Here is a 15,029-nt window from a genome sequence, read left to right as displayed (position 1 = left end):
GGTACAAAATAGAAGCTCTGAGAGCAGGATCTTTTATTTATGTACATGTCTTTATTCCCAATTTCTATAGTGATGCTCGATAAATATTTGCTGAATGAATGGAAAACAGAAAACAAAGCAAGATGACTTGAAGGGTTCCATAAAAAGTCTCCTATGTAACTACAATTTGGGAACTGTTGACTGAGACTCATTGATAGGTAGTGAAATCAACTTAGTAAGTTTAACTAGTATTTTCTTTCATTAAAGAATGGAATAGAACAGAATAGAAAATATCTTGGTAAGGAGGTATATAGTTTTGTGAAACTCTCATTTCATGTAAACACCCAGGACTGCAATATACTTCTTCTTGGTTAAAAACAAAAAGTTGGGGATGACCATTTGCCCTGGGGTATTGAAACACAGATTCCCAGGCTCAAGGACTTCTTGATTCATAATCTTAGGAATTTTGCACTTTGAACCAGTTCCCTTGAGGATTCTGATATACTCTGAACTTTAGAGTCTCCAAACTAAGAACCTTTGGAGGGTCTGGAATTTCGAGCAGTCTAACAGCCATGGAAGAGCTGAGCCACAAATTAGTTCAACCACATTTTCATGGTCATCACCTGCTTAAAGGCCAGGAAAAGGCATTTAATAAGCATAAATAAAATGTAGACTGTCATCTTTTCACTTATAACTGGCCTCATTGCTGGGCTGTTTCTCCATAACTCTTTTCATACACGGGCCCCAAGGGCTAACCAGACCTGTTCTGGCACAAGCTGGCCACATAACTTTAATCTTTGAAAATAAACAGATGAAGAGGATTTAATTGCCAGATGTGAGGCTGGAATGGGGCCTGCAAAAAGACAATGCTTAGCAAAAAACTAACAAAAACTTAAACTCTGGACCAGTCATCAGATCTCTATGCACAGCAGGTGTGGCCTTTCCTACCCTAATCCTGGCAGAGCTATTAGCCACCTGTCCTGACAACTGCAGACAAAACTCCCTGGAATGAGGATCCAGCTACACTGGAGGCCTAAGCTTCCAGAGGCCATGAGGAATCCTCTACACCAGCTGTCCCTCACTCTGTATCACTGGGCCCACTCCCCCAACCCATCCATCACAACTGACCAATCCACATGGAAGTCCATGTACATACAAATGTGTCCTGTTGCCTCCCCTGTTGCTCTCAGGTGATACCAAACATAAGTCAGTTTGTTCTCTTTCACTTCAGACATATATTTATTTAGTCGATTTTAAAATCTAGACTCCCTGATCAATTTTCAGCTCCTCTCTTTCCTTGGAACCTCCATTTTTGCTGAGGGGAAAGAGGACTGCCCACAACAACCCAATGGAAATTAAGTTACTTTTGCATAAGGGGCTCCCTCTCTCTTGCTCTCCAGAACCCTCACTGTTTGAGCTACTCATCTGCAGCTGGTGTTAGCCACAGCCACATATTGCCATGTATAAGTTGCTTTTATTTATTTTCTTTTCTCCTTGTTTGAAATTCCTAGGAGATAGCATCATCCTTTGTACTTCTGTCCGGTTTCAGTGACTTGCTTAAATATATTTTTAGGAGTTGGAGTCGTGGTAGAGCTCAGTGGTAGAGTGCTTGCCTAGCACATGTTAAGACACTGGAGTTTGATCCTCAGGACCGCATAAAAATAAGTAAATAAAATAAAGTTATTATGTCCATCTACAACTATATTTTAAAAATGTCTTTTTATTTATATTTGTATATATGAATGTGGAATGACATACAGCAATCAAATTGCATTGGATAAGTTGATCGAAATATGTTCATCTTAGCAGAAAGTATCTTTCACCATGTTTGGTCAGTTAAGCACCAAATTGCTAGTGCTACATTGCAGACACTAAAAATAGCACGTGACATTAAATTTTAAAGATAAAAAGTCTATGTTTCTAGGATCAGACTAACAGTATAATGATTAAAAACCAAAAACAGTCTCTCAAATAGGTGTCAGAAATTTTGGTGACTAATAGTAACTGGGTTTACTTATGGAGCATTATGTGTCAGCAGCATACTAAGAGCTTTATTTATGTGCAGCCTCAGTCTTCACAGCAACCTAGGAAGTGGGAATTATTATTCCATTTCACAGGCCTTGAAACTATAACTCAGAGAGTTCCAACAGCTTTCCAAGGCGGGTAAACAGCAAAATAAGGATTCAAATTCAGATTTACCTGACCTCATCACAACCTTCTACCGTCTCTCCCAATTACTCGAATTCTTGGTATGGATTTTCATGCCATAAGTTGGACAAGGCTCTCTTTTCTAAAGAAAGGGTTGAGGAAACAGATTTTTTTAAAGCAAACAAGCAATCAACTCATCAACTCTTCTGCAAACAAAGCCACACAGGAGAACTTAGAGATGTACTTATTTACCTTGGCTCTTATTTCTTTAATCTGTCTTCTCCATCATCACTAACCCAATTTCAGTTTAGACTCTAATCACCTCTTCCACAGATAATTCAACAGCCTCCTGATTCTACTGTCTCTAATGTCAGAATATATCCAGAATCTGATTACTGCTGATCCTCCCCCACACATCTTGACTTTTATCCTCCATCCCAGGCAATTTAGTCTGAGCAAACCAGAGTTTTTTCAAAAGGTTCAACAGGGTTGCATCACAGCTCTGCTCAACACCACCTCTAGCCTCTCCTCCCCCTCTGCTTTCCTTTCCCACTGTTGGTATAAGGCTTCCTTCTTGTTCCTTGGGCAAACATGTCATACATTTCTCCAGGATCTTGCAAGAGTTGTTCCTTTTACCTGGGGCTCTTTCCTCCAAGATATTTGCATGGCATAGTCCCTCACCTCCTTTATGCCTTTGCTTAAAGGCCACTGTCTAACTGAGGCTTTCCCTCAGTCTCCTATTTAAAACTGCAATCTACCTTCCACCCCGGGACTTCCACTCCCTCCTGGCTTGCTCTAATTTCTGTTTTTAGGCATCATACTTATCACTTTCTAACAATACTGCATGAAATAGCATATTTATTATGTTTATTGTGTTCCCTCACTACAATGAATATTCCACGAGGGTAGGAATGTTTGCTCAGTGTTATATCCTCAGCACTGAGAACAATGCTAAGCACATAGTAGGTGCTTAGCAAATATTGCTGAATTAATGTTTTAAATGATTTCTTAGCAAGCAAAATTCATTACCCCCAAGTCAATGTTCTATGTTTACCCCATGGCTTTGAGTACTCCAGGGTTCAGGGTTCTGTCCACTTTGAGGCATTCATTCACTTGCTTAAGAAAACAGGAAATGAGGAGGTACTAAAAAGAGAATAAGCTGAGCACAGGGGTGAAAGTCTGTAAGCTATTAAGCAGCTGGGGAGGCTGAAGCTGGAGGATCACAAATTCAAAGCCCAGGCTCAGTAATTTAGTGAGGCCCTAAGCAACATAGCGAGACCCTGTCTCATTAAAATAAAAAATAGGCTGGGTATGGTGGTACATGCCTATAATCCTAGCTGCTCCAGAGGCTGAGACAGGAGGATCACAAGTTCAAAGGCAGCTTCAGCAACTTAGTGAGGCCCTCTTTCAAAATCAATACAGCCGGTGATGTGGCTCAGTGATTAAGTGCCCCTGGGTTCAATCCCTGATACCAAAAGTCAATCAATCAATAAGTAGAATAATATACGGTGATTTCTTTTTTGGTCAATCCATTCCAACTCTGGGGAATGGACCTGGGGAAAAGAAGCTAGAAACCATGAGTCCATGACAATAATTCAGTCAAAATGAGGAGAGCTTGAGAAATATTTACTAGAGAAGAGGGAAAGCTACAAAGATTGGTTAGACATTGGGAAAGGAGAAAAATCAGGTTTCATCTTCTGTATTGGGTGACTGAAAGGATAATGCCACAGTAATGGAGATGAACAATCCAGGAGAAGCCCATTTGGGCGTGGACCTGGGAGAGAAGTTTCCACCACTTTGAATAACATTCATTTTAGCAATCTATTGACAAATAGCTAATGTGATTAAGGCAGAAAGCTTAATGAAGTAAAAAGCAGCAATTATAAACAAAAGGGATCCTAAAAGAAGATCATTGTTTATGTTCCCATTTATCAGTGGTACTGAGCTGGACTTTGGGCAGGCAGATGCCCTTCTAAGGAAAAAGGCAGCAAAGTCTTTTCATGGGTTAAAAGTTTCAAGTAGATTGAGACTTAGAAAGATTTCAATAGATTTTAATAAGCACTGGTCCCACTTTATTGGAAAATAACTTTTAATTAAGTAATTCTGAAAGAAAAATTTAAAAGATCCCCCAGGGAAGGGTTACCAACAAAACAACCCAATCTACCCCCTATATAACTGACAGTTTTCCCCTCATCTCTTACCGGGGAAGTTCTCTCGATTGAGTTTAGGCCTGCGGATGATCACAAAGTCTTTGTCACTCCCTTTGCTTTTCAGCCGTTTCCGTGTGGGGCTCTGAGGGTGGCCCAGGTTAGAGAGCAGTTCCTGGGGGATGTTCTCACTGTCCACCTCCTCCTTCTCTAGGGCGGAGACCCCCATGCCTGACAGCAGTTCAGAAGTCTTGCTAGAATCCCATCCCCACGTGAAGCTGGTGGTAACGTTGCTACTCTGGTCCGGAATCTCTTGGAGGTGCTTCCTGCAGAAGGGCACAATACCCCATTCCTTTTGAAAGCACTCCCCTAAAAAAGTCCAAGGTAGGCATGCAAGAAGTAACAAATTATGGGTTGTAGACAACTTTCAAAGCAGCTAAAAGAATTGCATTTGTTACGTGCCTTCAGCGAGTTCCCAAGAATGAAAGGAAAAACGGGATGGGGGTGGGGGAGAAATCCAAAAGGAGTTTTGATTTAGGATCCCGTACAAGGCCTCAAGAATTTCTTCCCGTGGAGGGAACAAGGAAAGAGGAAGAGCAATGTGAGTGAATGAAAATGGTAGGAGAAAAACCCATTTAGAGACGCCAAATAAAACTGCACGCTGATCCTCGCTCTAAAACATCCATCCATCCATTTCCCCCCAAAAGGTGCTCTAGGCAACAATACAGCATTAGTAACAATCTTAGCAAAAGTAGCAACATGCGCGGCCTAAAAGAATTGAGACGGTCCATTCATGCTCTGCCCTCTTCTGCAGTCGACTTACCTGTGCATGGCGTCCACAGGTTCGGGAGTTTTAAATACCTGCATTAATTGCACAACTGCCCGCCTCCCAGATTCCCGCTTTGGCGCGCGACAGCTCCCAGCGTGCGGTTCCAGCCCCCAGCAGCCAGACCCGCGCACTCTAGCAACGTTCCATTCCTGCAGCGCGCGCAGGGCTCTCCTGCCCGCTTTCCACCGCGGCCTCCGCGGCCCCGCAGCCTGCTGGGAATTGTAGTTCTTGGCCTATCTCGCAGTCCGACGAACTCTCTCCGACTTCCTTCCCTTGAGATTTTCCCCGCCTTGCAGATACCCACAATCCCCCGCGGAGCAGGGCAGGAAAACACCCAGAGTAGGCGGGGAAACGGAAGTGGGCGGAGCTCCGACTGACTGGGAAATGTCAGCTGCTTGACTGTGGACGAGTTTTCCTTTCCCGGGAATCCGAAGGCCTTCTGGTGACCGCCACCGCCGTCGCCTGTGCTCGTGGGTCTCAGACCCTGGACGGCTGTGGCGGACGTGGAGCTTCCCAGTCCTTTCCAGACGCTGTCTGGCGAGATCGGACGGTGAGCCTTAGTGGGAGCGGTGAGGCGCGATGGGGTCTGGGGTCCGGGCGAGCACTGGTAGAGATAAAGGGGGTCCCTGGAATTCTCTGAACGGCCGCTGTCGCGAGGCCCACCTCCCTGGCCTGAATGGAGGCAGCAGCCAGGCCCGCCGGTCAGGTGAGAAACTGCGAGCCGCCGTGTCACACCTGCCAGTCCCTTTGCCAGGAAGCTTGTTTCTCCACCAGGAAGATCCTTACCTCATCTATAAAATAGGCACCGCGACAGCGACGCAGCTCTCACGGGCTTGGAGTGAGGATCTCTTCAGATAACGTGTGTGAAAGCCTTGTGTAAACTAAAGCGCAGGTGAACTAGAAGCGGTGGTTTAATTTTAGGGGAGCCAGACACCACAATGGTTCCTGTGTGGGGTGGGAAAGCTGGGTATCACCTTAAAGGCTTGACCAGCCTCATAAATTCTAGCAAGCGAACAAATAAGATTACGGTGTGAATGCAAAGGGCTGTGCGAAGCAGAGGGTCACCGGAAAGCTATTCGGGTGCTCTGGCTCCACCGGCTGCGTGCATTTGCGTCGCAGCTTAAAAGCAAGCTGCATTTAGAATATCTCTGAGTAGAGGAGGTTGGGGGTGGTTAGAGTAGGGAGCTTGCGTTATTTCAGGTAGGATGACCATGCGAAATTCCTTGTGCACACTGTATTATAACCGTGACCCCGGGAAAACAGTGAGAGAGGAAAAGGGGATAAATCCCAAGCCTAATAAAAAATAAAGAGCATTTATAAGGTTCAGAAGTAAGCAAGCCAGCTTCATTACAAACGTATTAGAATATTAGTTCATATGCTGTATGACATAACGTTGTGTTTCTTTGAAGAAGAAGTGGGGGGGGGAGAACCTTCCTTTCTCAGTTATATGCTTGTTTCAAGCTTGAGCCTTGGCTTGAAAATTAACTGTTACCTCTCCATAGAGGAAGAAATTCTGACACTTTTTGTTTTTGAAAGTAGGTGAGATTGGTGTAAAGAGAAGATCTGTTCACAAATTGATGTTAATTGAAACGATATGAAGAATACTGAGCTCATTGTTAAGAATTCATTAAATAACGTTACTATATGGAAAATATTTTAAAATGCAACCTTCTGTTTTTTTGACATAAAGTAACCTGTATGTTACTTTGGAGAAAGCAGTCACCTTAGTTTAACTCTATCTACATCCTTTCCCTTAAGATTACAACTCACTAGGTAAATGTATTAGCAAAAACATAAAATAAAAACAAAAACAAAAAAACCCCCCACAAAACCATATAATAAATACATGTACACATCCATACACACCCACCCATATGATCAAAAAGAGCTAGAATATGTGTGATACCTGAATTAGTGGACACTAAGTCCTTTCTAGGGCTCAAGGTAGAGCCTGTTAACTTTGAAAATTAGAATGCATTTTGCCTTGGTAACAAATATTTAAACTTGTTAGTGTGAGAGTGTGTGTGTGTGTGTGTGTGTGTGTGTGTGTGTGTGTGTTATTGATTCCCTCTAATTGTGGTCTTAATAAGTAAAAGTTTAAATAGGTACACATGACTTTTTAATTGTGTTGATTTGAAGATTTGAAATTACTAGCTACATAGAGACAGCTATCTGATCCCTTTTTTAAAAGTATTGCATTGTGATTATTACTAATGAATCATATTTTAGTTTCCTGATTAATCTTGATAGTTTAATCTTATTTGGCATACTGCATATACCATATTTCTAGTATTAGAATTGATAGATCAGTATCCAAAAGAGTTACATTTTTTTATAACTGCAAATGATATTAGGGTAAGTAAAAGTTTCCAATACTCTGGAAACTTCAGATAGAATTAAAAGTTACTTTGTAAATCAGAAAACTATTTATCATGTAACATCAGATGCTTGGAAACAGCAAGAGTGATATCATTTATGCATAGTCAAAATCACAGCATAGTTACAAATTGATCAATATTAGTAGGCCTTAGGAGGGGCCTAAAAGGACTGGCAACCATAAATAATTGCTAGCATAAATTACTAGTAGTTGTTAGTTTCAGTTTTGATTATCAATTATTATAAAAGAGATGTCATTTAAGTAGAAGAATGATGTGCTTTTACCTTAATGCCATCATAGCATGAAGTGAATTTTAAAATTCGTTTAGTTTTATTCTCACATTATTTAGTTTCAGGCACCAATGACTGAGGGAAATTACAGAGCAAAAGTTTTCACCTGTCAAATTTCAAAAAGATCCTTTTCCCTTGATTAGTTTTAAACTAGACCTTTAGATATTTTCAATTTAATGCTGTGTGATGGACAGATACTGGGGAAAGAACAAAAGGGTTCTCCTTTGCTCTATTTTCTTTTCTACTTTTCCTGTGTAGATGAGACATATATTTCTATAAATCAATTAAAGTTACAATACCTGAAAAGTAAAAAGTTAAATTGTACCTTAAACAAGATTTTCTTAGCATTTTGTCTTGTATATCTAAAAGAATAATTAATAGGAGAATGATTTTTTAATTTGTCCACTAGAAAACTGAACTAAAGAAGTTATTTAAACAATTTAAATTACAGCAAGAAAGGATATCTTGATTGACTGAAGATGAGACATGTAATTGCCATCCAAGCTGGATTGCAATCCAAGTCAGGATGCCTCTGGCTTTGCTACTTACTGGCTTTGGGAACTTGGGCAAAGTACTTATTCATTCTGTGCCATTTTTCCCTTTATTAAGCAAGGATACCATCCTTTCTTACTAGATTGTGAAATTTTGTTGGATTAAGTAAGTGCTAGCATGCTTTGAATATGGCAGACACATACTAAATGTAAGTGCTTCCTTTTTAAAAAATTACTTTGTTATTAAGAAGGATTCTAAGGTTTATTATGTATTGAAGTAAGTCTATAATTTATATACCTGGAATCTTAAGAATTTGTTAAGTTTTTGCTTTTCTTACCTACCTACCTGGTTGCTGTCTTCCCTTTCATGCCTTGCTGAAGGTGAAACAAATTATAATGTGTCTCTCTTTATAAGTTGCTTGGAGGGGCTCCTTACACTTTGGAATTCAGGTTACTTGGTTGCTTTGCTCACTAAGCTCTTAGATGGTTTCAAAACATACTATGACTTTTTCTCATTTTTAGAATGATGATGATAGTCTATTATGGTATTCTATATCCTAAAATGAACTTTCTCAAAACTCAAGATTTAAATATGAGAATAATGATTATGTTAAGCAAGACTTAAAGTTTTATTGGCAGTAGAGAATTGTTGACATTATTATTCACTTCTAGTTCTTATTCTTTTTATTTTTCATTATTAGGATCTTGAGGCATCTCAAGATCATTATTATTCATTGTCTGAGTAAAGATACCTATTTAACACTGAGTCTGATGAATCATTAGATTCATTCATTCAAATCTGAGTTTTTTTTTCATTCAGTTTCAGAATCTTTGGTTTATTTTTTTTCTAATTTGTTATAGCAGAATGCAATTCAATTCATTTTACACAAATAGAGCACATCTTTTCGTGTCTGGTTGTACACAAAGTGGAGTCACATCATTTGTGTTTTCATACATGTACTTAGAGTAATGATATCTATTTCATTACACTGTCATTCCTACCCCCATGCTCCCTCCCTTTCCCTCCCTTCCCTTTGTTCTATCTGAAGTTCATCTGTTCCTCCCATGCTCCCCACTCCACCATCCCCATTCTGAATCAGCATCCTTATATCGGAGAAAACATTCCACATTTTTTTTAATATTCTCCAATTCCACCCATTTACCTGAAAATGCCATGATTTTATTCTCTTTTAATGACGAGTAACATTCCATTGTGTATATATACCACATATTCTTTATCCATTCATCTACTGAAGGGTATCTAGGTTAGTTCCACAATTTAGCTATTGTGAATTGTGCTGTTATAAACATTGATGTGGCTGTATCCCTGTGGTATGCTGTTTTTAAGTCCTTTGGGTATAAACCCAGGAGAGGGATAGCTGGGTCAAATGGTGGTTCCATTCCTAGTTTTCCAAGGAATCTCCATACTGCTTTCCATATTGGCTGCACCAATTTGCAGTCCTAACAGCAGTATAAGTGTACCTTTTTCCCCACATCCTCGCCAACACTTCTTGTTGTTTGTATGCAGAATAACTGCCATTCTGACTGGAGTGAGATGAAATCTTAAAGTAGTTTTGATTTGCATTTCTCTAATTGCTAGAGATGATGAACTTTTTTTTTCATATATTTGTTGATTGATTGTATAACATCTTCTGAGAAGTGTCTGTTCTGTTCCTTGGTCCATTTATTGCTTTGGTTATTTGGGGTGTTAAGATTTTTGACTTCTTTATATATCCTAGAGATTAGTGCTCTATCTGATGTGCATGTGGTAAAAATTTGCTCCCATTCTGTAGGCTCTCTATTCACTTGACTAATTTTTTTATTTTGTTGAGAAGAAGCTTTTTAGTCTGAGTCCATCCCATTTATTGATTCTTGATTTTAATTCTTGTGCTATAGAAGACTTTTTGTTTTCTTCTTTTTTTTGGCTTTAAAAATTTTTTAATTTGTTCTACTTAGTTATACAAGTAGACAGTCAAATGCAATTAGACATCAGAATGCATTTCAATTCACTGTACACTTGGAGTGCAACATTTCAATTCTTTGGTTGTACCTGGTGTAGTGATGCACCATTTGTGTAACTATATCTGTACCTGGGGTAATGATGTCCCATTTCATTCCACCATCTTTCCTATCCCCATAATCCCTTCACACTGTCTCCTTTGCCCAATCTAAAGTTCTTTCATTCTTTTTATGGTCCCTCCTCCATCATAGACCAACATCCATTAATCAGAGAAAACACTTGGCCTTTAGCTTTTTGGGATTGGCTTACTTTGCTTAGCATAATATTCTCAAGCTTCATCCATTTAACTGCAAATGCCATAATTTTATTCTCTTTCAATGCTGAGTAATATTCCTTTGTGTATATATACCACAGTTTATTCCTTTGTGTATATATACCACAGTTTCTTTATCCATTCGTCTATTGATGGGTATCTAGGTCGGTTCCATACTTTAACTATTGTGAATTCAGCTGCTATAAACATTGGTGTGGCTGATTTAAAGTCCTTTGGGTATAGACCAAAGAGTGGGATAGCTGGGTCAAATGGTGGTTCCATTCCAGGTTTCCTGAGGAATCTCCATACTGCTTTCCAAAGTGGTCGCACCAATTTGCAGTCCCACCAGCAATATATGATTGTACCTTTTTTCCCACATCCTATCCGGATAGGAGTCTTATTAAGGAAGTTGGGGCCTAATCCCACATGACGGAGATTTGGGCCTACTTTTTCTTCTATTAGGTGCAAGGACTCTGGTTTAATTCCTCGGTCCTTGACCCACTTTGAATTGAGTTTTGTGTATTGTGAGGGATAGGGGCTTAATTTTATTTTGTTGCATATGAATTTCCAATTTTCCCAGCACCATTTGTTGGAGAGGCTATCTTTTCTCTAATATGTATTTTCGGTGCCTTTGTCTAATATAAGATAACTGTATTTATATGGGTTTGTTTCTGTGTCCTCTATTCTGTACCATTGGCCTACAAGTCTGTTTTGGTGCCAATACCATGCTGTTTTTGTTACTACAGCTCTGAAAGGTCTGGTGATGCCACCTGCTTCACTCTTCTTGCTGAGGATTGCTTTAGTATTTTGGGTCTCTTATCTTTCCAAATGAATTTCATGAGTGCCTTTTCTTTTTCTGTGAGGAATGTCATTTGGAATTTGATTGGAATTGCATTAAATCTAATTATATATTGTGCTTTTGGTAGTATGGTCATTTTGACAATATTAACTCTGCCTATTTAAGAACAAGGTAGATCTTTCCATCTTCTAAGGTCTTCTTTAATTTCTTTCTTCAGCATCCTTTAGTTTTCATTGTAGAAGTCTTTCACCTCTTTCATTAAGTTTATTCCCAAGTATTTTTTTTTCTGAGGCTATTGTAAATGGGGTAGTTTTTCTAGTTTTTTTTTCTGAGGCTTTGTCACCGATGTACAGAAATGCCTTTGATGTATGAGTGTTGATTTTATATCCTGCTACTTTGCTGAATTCATGTATTAGATCTAGAAGTATTCTGGTGGAATTTTGGGGGTTTTGTAGGTGTAGAATCATTTCATCAGCAAATAGTGATAATTTGAGATCTTCTTTTCCTATCCATATCCTTTAATTTTCTTTCATCCTTCTAATAGCTCTGGCTAGTGTTTCAAGAACTATGTTAAATAGAAGTGGTGAAAGAGCATCCCTGTAAAATCTTTGATTTTGACAAAAATTTTGTCATTTTTTTTGTTTACATTCTCATCAATTGCTATTAATTCTTTCTCATTTTAAACACTGGAGTTCTTGAAATTCTAAAGTTATCTTAACCTTTAAATCTTCCATTTGGAGTATACTTAGCCTAAAGAATCATTATCAACCATAAAAGGGTAAGGAACCAGTACTCTAAGTAACATTAGCAAGCTGATTATTAAACTATAATAAAAGCATTTGACAATAATATTAAATAATATCTTGATGATTGGAAAAATCCTGAATTAGATTTTATGGATTTAGGCTTTTGGAACTGATGTTTTGAAGGTATGATCTGCCTGCTTGTCAGAGACTAAAATTTGACAGAAAGAGTGAATTGGCATTTTTAAGTAAAACTACTTGTTGCGTTGGTGTTAATGCCAAGCTATGATAGCTTTAAATTCTCTTTTGTTTCTACTCATCAGGAACTGAATTTTAATTTGCCTCCAGATTTTAATATCATAATCATCTTTTCTTTATTCTCCCTAAACATGTTATTGTAATATTTGGAGAATGTTAATCAACTACTGTGGTCATCAAAGACCTATTTCTCCTTTTTGCCCTTAAAATTTTTGCAAAGTTGTGTGTGGTTACCATTTAACAAATTATTTATAATTGTCCACTTCTTTTTTGATTGTGTGCCTAGGAGAAGGAGATTTTCTTTCTATGTAGCATTGATGAGTCAAGCACACCTTCTCCACACAACTTTTTTTTTTTTTAAATTTTTATTGTTGGTTGTTCAAAACATTACATAGTTCTTGACAAATCATATTTCACACTTTGATTCAAGTGGGTTATGAACTCCCATTTATACCCTATATACAGATTGCAGCATCACATCGGTTACACATCCACTGTTTTACATATTGCTATACTAGTGTCTGTTGTATTCTGCTGCCTTTCCTATCCTCTACTATCCCCCATCCCCTCCCCTCCCATCTTCTCTCTCTACCCCATCTACTGTAATTCATTTCTCCCCCTTGTTTTCCCCCCCTTTCTCCTCATTTCCTCTTGTATGTAATTTTGTATAACCATGAGGGTCTCCTTCCATTTCCATGTAATTTCCCTTCTCTTTCCTTTTCCCTCCCACCTCTCACCCCTGTTTAATGTTAATCTTCTTCTCATGCTCTTCCTCCCAACTCTGTTCTTAGTTACTCTCCTTATATCAAAGAAAACATTTGGCATTTGTTTTTTAGGGATTGGCTAGCTTCACTTAGCATAATCTGCTCTAATGCCATCCATTTCCCTGCAAATTCTATGATTTTGTCATTTTTTAATGCAGAGTAATACTCCATTGTGTATAAATGCCACATTTTTTTATCCATTCGTCTATTGAAGGGCATCTAGGTTGGTTCCACAGTCTTGCTATTGTGAATTGTGCTGCTATGAACATCGATGTAGCAGTGTCCCTGTAGCATGTTCTTTTTAGGTCTTTAGGGAATAGACCGAGAAGGGGAATAGCTGGGTCAAATGGTGGTTCCATTCCCAGCTTTCCAAGAAATCTCCATACTGCTTTCCAAATTGGCCGCACCAATTTGCAGTCCCACCAGCAATGTACAAGTGTACCCTTTTCTCCACATCCTCGCCAGCACTTGTTGTTTGACTTCATAATAGCTGCCAATCTTACTGGAGTGAGATGGTATCTTAGGGTGGTTTTGATTTGCATTTCTCTGACTACTAGAGATGGTGAGCATTTTTTCATGTACTTATTGATTGATTGTATGTCCTCCTCTGAGAAGTGTCTGTTCAGGTCCTTGGCCCATTTGTTGATTGGGTTATTTGTTTTCTTATTGTTTAATTTTTGAGTTCTTTGTATACTCTGGATATTAGGGCTCTATCTGAAGTGTGAGGAGTAAAGATTTGTTCCCAGGATGTAGACTCCCTATTTACCTCTCTTATTGTTTCTTTTGCTGAGAAAAAACTTTTTAGTTTGAGTAAGTCCCATTTGTTGATTCTAGTTATTAACTCTTGTGCTATAGGTGTCCTATTGAGGAATTTGGAGCCCGACCCCACAGTATGTAGATCATAGCCAACTTTTTCTTGTATCAGACGCAGAGTCTCTGATTTGATATCAAGCTCCTTGATCCATTTTGAGTTAACTTTTGTGCATGGCGAGAGAAAGGGATTCAGTTTCATTTTGTTGCATATGGATTTCCAGTTTTCCCAGCACCATTTGTTGAAGATGCTATCCTTCCTCCATTTCATGCTTTTAGCCCCTTTATCAAATATAAGATAGTTGTAGTTTTGTCCACACAACTCTTGAGATGTGTTCTGTCTATTAACAAACAGATGAAAAGGCTGTTTAGTCTATCCTGCTGACCAAAAGAGAAAATCCTAATTTGTTGAGAAAAACAACAGGAGCCAGGCTCATATCTTGTTCTGTAGGAATATGGGAGAACCCAGACTGTGGTAACCACAGAGGATGAAAAATAAAAAGTTACTTACCATTTCATAGGTTTATTTAAGTTTATTTTTGTTTTTGTTTTTGGTACTGGGAATCAAACCCAGTTGCGCTTCACCGCTAAGTCACATCTTCAGCTCTCTTTTTTTCCCATCACCCACAGATAATCTTTATTATAATTTTGATTGTATTTTAACAAAAGGAGAATAACATTGATACTATCTGCAATATGATTTTTTAAAATTTTTGTTCTCTTTAGTTATATGACCATAGAATATATTTTGACATACATACATAGAGTATACCTTCCCATTCTTGTGATTATACATAATGTGGAGTTACACTGGACTTGTATTCATATATGAACATAGGAAAGTTATGTCTGATTCATTCTACTGTCTTTTTCCTTCCCATCCTTCTTGCCTTTCCTTCCCTCCCCTTTGTCTAATCCAATGAACTTCTGTACTTCCCTTCTCCTCCCTTATTGTGTTTCAGCATCAGCATGTCAGAGAGAACATTTGGCCTTTTCTTTATCTATTTATCTGTTGAAAGGCACCTAAGTTGGTTCCATAGCTTAGCTATTGTGAATTGAGCTCCCTATTCCTTTAAAAAAATATTTTTTTAAGTTGCTTAGGGCCTCACTAAGTTGCTGAG

The 15,029-nt window shown here is 38.7% G+C and overlaps 2 protein-coding genes across 8 annotated transcripts in view; one reads left to right on the top strand and one right to left on the bottom strand.

Annotated features, from left to right (window-relative positions):
• Window positions 1–5,387, bottom strand: part of Skp2 (S-phase kinase associated protein 2) — a 29,003-nt gene extending 23,616 nt beyond the window's left edge. For 2 of the 5 annotated variants that reach the window (XM_078017452.1, XM_078017453.1), the window contains exons 1-2: window positions 5,098–5,385; window positions 4,329–4,600 (exon numbers count right to left, since the gene is read on the bottom strand). In XM_078017452.1, coding sequence (XP_077873578.1) covers window positions 4,329–4,600; window positions 5,098–5,141 — 316 coding nt within the window. In that variant the 5' untranslated portion in view covers window positions 5,142–5,385. Of the gene's footprint in view, window positions 1–2,178; window positions 2,270–4,328; window positions 4,601–5,097 lie in introns of those variants that run through there. The other 3 variants (XR_013424093.1, XM_078017456.1, XM_078017459.1) reach the window with 3 other exon arrangements.
• A 44-nt stretch (window positions 5,388–5,431) lies between these two features.
• The window catches only part of Lmbrd2 (LMBR1 domain containing 2), a 52,281-nt gene continuing 42,683 nt past the window's right edge, over window positions 5,432–15,029 (top strand). For 2 of the 3 annotated variants that reach the window (XM_013358784.4, XM_078017438.1), the window contains exon 1: window positions 5,433–5,653. The gene's annotated coding sequence lies outside the window, so the exon portion shown is untranslated. Of the gene's footprint in view, window positions 5,654–15,029 lie in introns of all 3 variants that reach the window. The other variant, XM_078017441.1, reaches the window with a different exon arrangement.

Source organism: Ictidomys tridecemlineatus, chromosome 1 (genome assembly GCF_052094955.1).
Source record: "Ictidomys tridecemlineatus isolate mIctTri1 chromosome 1, mIctTri1.hap1, whole genome shotgun sequence".
NCBI classification, from domain to species: domain Eukaryota; kingdom Metazoa; phylum Chordata; class Mammalia; order Rodentia; family Sciuridae; genus Ictidomys; species Ictidomys tridecemlineatus.
This window is presented reverse-complemented; position numbering and strand designations above follow the sequence as displayed.